At 57.6% G+C, this 5,219-nt stretch overlaps 1 protein-coding gene across 1 annotated transcript; it reads right to left on the bottom strand.

Annotated features, from left to right (window-relative positions):
• Positions 1-1,622: 1,622 nt before the first annotated feature.
• On the bottom strand, positions 1,623-4,190 carry MOGAT3 (monoacylglycerol O-acyltransferase 3). The gene is made up of 7 exons (XM_012663948.1): positions 4,086-4,190; positions 3,746-3,857; positions 3,581-3,651; positions 3,133-3,337; positions 2,688-2,862; positions 1,869-2,071; positions 1,623-1,777 (listed from the first exon to the last, which is right to left on the bottom strand). Exons 1-7 carry the CDS (start codon positions 4,188-4,190, stop codon positions 1,623-1,625), a joined length of 1,026 nt encoding a protein of 341 aa, XP_012519402.1.
• Between the last annotated feature and the right edge of the window lie 1,029 nt (positions 4,191-5,219).

The raw sequence follows: 5,219 nt of genomic DNA on the forward strand, positions 1-5,219 counted from the left end.
GGCTGACTGTGGCTGGCTGGATGACCCCACAGCAGGAGAAAAGGAAGGACAAGTGGCCACACTGGGACCTGAATTCCAAGAGCACCCAGGCTAAGGATGCTCACGGCCGGAGCTGGGTTTTCCATCCCTTGCAGCCTAGAATAATGGGATTCCTGCTGAGAAGACCTGTGTCAAGATCATGGGCAGAAGCCCAAGGCCAGGGGATGAGGCAGAGAAAGCTCAGAAGCTGCCAAAAGGGCCTTACAGGGAAACCTACAAGGGATCTGTGAATGTCCCTGGGAAGAAGAGAGATCAGTTTTGGCAATCTGAAGGCCCAGAGAACACCACGTTCTGTGACAGCCTTGTCAAACTAGAACTTTCTGGTACTCTTTCCCAATCTCTGCCCCATACGCTAAGCCCAAAGGGTTAGTAACAGCAGCTAGTATGGGAGGAGTAGGGAAGAGGTCAGTCCTACCGTTGCATACTGTACCTTCCCCAACCACCAACCCCGTGCCAAGTAGGTAGCCTGCCCTTGCCAGCGAGGGGAAAATTCCTATCCTTGGATAAAGACTGTGGCATTGATTACCACGGGAACTAAACATGCTATGCATTAACTTAATGTAGAACTTATCACCTGAGATAAGTCATGGGACTGCCCAGGTTTTCATCCAAAGACAAGGGAAAATTCTTCCACTGAATACATTGTTCTTCTTTCTTTCTTTCTTTTTTTTTTTTTTTTTGAGACAGGGTCTTTCTCTGTCACCTGGGCTAGGTGCAGTGGCATCATCATAGCTCACTGCAATCTCAAACTCCTGGGCTCAAGCGATCCTCCTGCCTCAGTCTCCCCAGGAGCTGGAACTACAGGTGCACGCTACCACACCTAGCTAATTTTTCTATTTTTAGTAGACACGGGGTTTCACTCTTGCTCATGCTGGTCTCAAAGTCCTGGCCTCAAGCAATCCTTCTTCCTCAACCTCCCTGAGTGCTAGGATTACAAGCGTGAGCCACCTCGCTCAGCCTCTAAACCCTTACATCTTAATTCATTTAATCTTTACAACAGTCCACAGTGCTGAGCCAAATGCCGGGCTTGAAGTACATCTTAATCCTGGTAAAATAAGTCCTTGTTTATTGGCTCTCTCAGCCCCAGGGATGCATAGAGGATGGGGAGGACGTGCAGAGCAAGCTGTGCCCTTGACTCTATCTTTTCTCCACCCAGGGTCTGTCCACCCTCCCTCCGGTTATGTGCCCTTGACTGAGCCCAGCCTTTGCTCACTGATCCACCATCTACTGAACTACCTTTACACCTGAATCCTGCTGCTCTTCACAGCCTGCCCCTCCACCAATCCTCCCTCCCAACTAGATCCTGATGCCCAACAGCTCTTAGCTAAGCAGGATGCCTTTATTTACAGCCAGAGAAGAGGCAAAGGGGAGAGGCTTGTCCAAGGTCATGCCACAGACAGAGTTGAGTCTCTATCCAATCTCAGGCAGCAGCTCTGTAGCACATCAGGATGGGCGTGGATCAGGGCTGGACAAGCTTGCTTCTGGAACTCGTTTTGATTGGAGGCATGGAGCATGGCAGTAGGTGGAGGTCCCAGCACCCTGGGTCAGGGGCTCAGGAGCTCAGTGGGCAGCTGAGGCCAGGCCTAGATGAAAGTGAGGTGGGTAGAAGCAGGGACGCCACAGCTTTCCTTGTGCTCCTCAAACAGCTGCTCCAGAGCCTTCATGTAGACGGCGTGATAGTGGTCAACTTCGTCAGTGGTGGGGTGGAGGTGCCGGGGCACAGGGATGGGGCGGCCCACTGCAGAGAGGGGGAGACATAGGTGAGCGAGGGGTCCCCGCTGTCCACAGAGCAGCTGGCGGCCACCCCCTCCCTGCAGGTGGGCACTCACCCACAGTGGTTATGGGCACAGCAAAGGGCAGCAGCCCCCAGGAGTTGGCCAAGAAGAGACCGCGGCCCCAGAAGATGCAAGGAGAGAAGCCCAGGAGCTTCTTAAAGATGACCTGGCACCGATACTGCCAGGAGCCCTCGGCAAAAGCCTTGAATCTGAAGATATCATTCTCCCCAAAGGAGTACACGGGCAGCAGGGAGGCCCTGGGAAGGGTGGCAAGAGAGAAGAGGGGTGCTCAGGCTGCTGGACTGCCCCCCAACGGGCACCGCGGGGGGCTGCAAGTCCCTCCCCAGCCCTCATGAGGCCATGTCCCAGGGCCTTTCAAAGCACATGACTGTGGCTACAAAGAAAGATCTAGAGGAAGGGATTCACATTTCTTGAGAAACGATTGTGTAGTGGGCCTTCACATACTAGCTTTCTCATTCAGTTTTTATAACTACAAGCTGGTGGCTGGTCGGTATTAGCCCTCTTCACAGGTAAAGAGACAAGTCCAGGGCATTGCCTCTGAGATAAGGTCAGAAAGAGAATCCAGGGCTTCTGAGCCCAAGGACCCTGCCATTGGCACGACGCCCCTGCCTCTGCCTCGCTGAGGGTGGGAGGGAGCCTGGGGAACGGGGGCACAGTGCTTGGCTCAGAGCAAGACACTCAGGGCTGCTGTGAGCCTCCAGGTATAGGGCACAATGCTTGGCTCTGGGGACACAGTCCCCCCTACGGGGCCCCAGATGTCTAGGGACTGAGAGAGAGTGTAGACCCACAGAGAATGGACAGTTCCAGGGGAGCTGTGGAGTTCCAACCAGTAGGCCCTACACGCCCACTCACCTGTGCCTCAGCGCCAGGCGCACAAAGCCTTTGCGGTCCCGGAGCATGAGGCAGTGCTGCCCTGGGATCGAATACAGGGCCTCATGGGCACCCCCTATTGTAATGATCACGGCCTGCCCAAGCTGGGGCTGGGACAGGACAAAGTCCAGGCTCTGGCGGTTCACAGGACACATTCCTGCGGGTAGGAGTAGGCGGGAAGCAGTCAGCACCCCCTCCACAGGCCCCCAGCCCCTCACCCTTAGTATAGGACAGGTGAACCCTGCATCCTGTTCCTTCCAAACCCCTACCCAATCCCCATGTCAGAGCCTGACAGTGAAGCCACTCACTGATGCCCGCTGTGATCCTGGCCGATGTTCAGGCCAAGTCCCTGTACTGGGGCGGGGGGGCGGGGAGGGGTGTCCTAGTGTATGGGGGGAGCAATCACCCCATTCAACTGGAAGCTCACCATAGCTCATGAGGTAGTCTCGGTAGACTGGGAACCAGAAGAGGCTATTCAGTCCAGTTTGCCAGATCCGAAGCCCTGGGAAGTGCTTGGAGAAGCCATTGCCTTCCGTGGAGAAATTACAGAAAATCCCGGTGCTCATGATCCCATGTGGGTGACAGCCCACCACATAATTCTGGTCGGGGGGCAGCTCTGCTGTTTTCACCAGCTTCAGGGTTTGGGCAGGTTGAGTGGAGGGAGACAGAGAAGGAAAGAAACCAGCTGAAAAGAGTTGCCCTGCCCCCCAACAGACTTCAGAGTTCAAGGTCCTAGAATGGGATCAATGGTCCTATCTTGGATGCCATACACCCCTGGGCCACTGCCTCAGTTTACGTGCTCAGGCTCCAGCACACGGAAGGAGAGAGCAGTGCAGGAGGTAGGGGAGGGCAGAGGCAGTCAAAGGACCCATCACCTTAATAGGATAATAATCCCTTAGATGCTTCCAAATTGTCAAGTTCTTCATCCAGTGAAAACACCTTCCACCTGCAGACAAAGACAGAGGGTGCGAGAATCCCTGGAGGTAACCGCCTCCCCCCACCCAACATTTCTCGTTACCTGGGCCCTGTCCACAGCTCACCTTTGTTAGGTGTGTCCCAGTCCAGGTAGAGCCACACCAGGTAGAGAACAGAGATTGGCCAGAGTGAGGTGAAGAGGAGGAAGATCACGAGAAGAGAAAAGAAAAGGCCTGAGTGAAAGATGAGAAAAGGATGAATTTGCTTCTGAAACAGTCATTCCGCCCAGCCACTCCCCTCCCTTCCACCCCCACTGAACATCCCGCCATGCCCTCTGGCCCTCTCGGGGTGGTCCCTTGGCCCTCAGGCATCCGGGCCAGCTGCCCAGCTGCCCAGCCATCCTCCCTCTGGGCCCTTCTCCCCTGGCAGACCCAAGGCACTCACGCCTCTCGCCCTCTCATCCATGAAGAGGAAAGTAAACACAAATTGGTAGGCAGCCATTATTTCTTGATAGTGCTTCCATGGGGTTTTCGAGGTGACAGAGGGTTGCGAGGCTCCAGAGACTTCCATTCCAGTGCCTCCCCTCTGCCAGCAGGATTCCAGAGAGCAGAGGAGGAAGGTGAAGGTCTGGGGGAGAGCCTGGGAAAATTTCTGGCCCGAGAGGGCAGCGCTTGGGGACTGGCAGGGTTGCAGATCGCCTCCCAGAACGCTGCGTATTGGGGCAAGTGTTGGAGTGTGAGTATCAGGATCTGGAGCCCCAGATGTCTCCAGGCTCCTTCTCAGACTGGTCTTCGAATTTCCTCAGTCAGTAAATAGGTCTGGGCTGGCCATGGGCGGGACTGGGAGGGGGCGAAGGGAGTGTTGCAAGGGGCGGCCCAGGGAGTGAACAAAGGCAGCTAGTCAGCCCGTCCACGGGGTCCAGGCGCTGGCGGGGACCAGGAGTCCAGCTGAGGCTGTTGCATCTGCAATGTGTCCAGCGTGCGCCCAACTGGTTTGCATGTCTCCGGGAGTGACAAAGCCACCTGGGAGCCACCGACCCGGGCCGCGCGGCCCCTGGCCTCACAGCGCACCCGGGGCCGCCTCCGCCGTGCACAAACACATGAACGCCTCTGGTCGGTTTCCCACCTTTAATTTCACTCCCCCGCCCGCAGCCACCGAGGGGACAGGGTGGGACGAGGCGGCGGCGGTGCGCCTAGCCGAGACCAGGTGGTGCCTGTCCCCGTAGCGCGCCTTGTGCTCCTCGAACAGCCGCGTGACCGCTCCACGGAGAGCGCGTGCGGCGCGTCCACCTGGGCCCGGCCGGGCCGCGGGCTTCGCCGCACCGGGATCGCGGCGCCCACTGAGGGCGGAACGGGGGCTGGGGCTGCTTTCTGGCATCCGCCGCCCGCCCGCGGCGGTCGCTGGAGACAGAGCTCAGGGGGCGGCAAGGGGCGGGGCGCGGGGCTGGCCGGGCTCGCCGACGGTGTGGACGGGCCAGCGGAAGGGCAGCTGCAGCCCCCGGCGTGGAACAGCGGCAGCGCCACGCTCAGCGGCGGCTGCAGCGCTTCCTGAGCCAGCGGCAACCACGAGCCTGGCGGGTTCGGGAACTGCTGGAAGAGC

Source organism: Propithecus coquereli, unplaced genomic scaffold (genome assembly GCF_000956105.1).
Source record: "Propithecus coquereli isolate 6110/MARCELLA unplaced genomic scaffold, Pcoq_1.0 Scaffold840, whole genome shotgun sequence".
NCBI classification, from domain to species: Eukaryota; Metazoa; Chordata; class Mammalia; order Primates; family Indriidae; genus Propithecus; species Propithecus coquereli.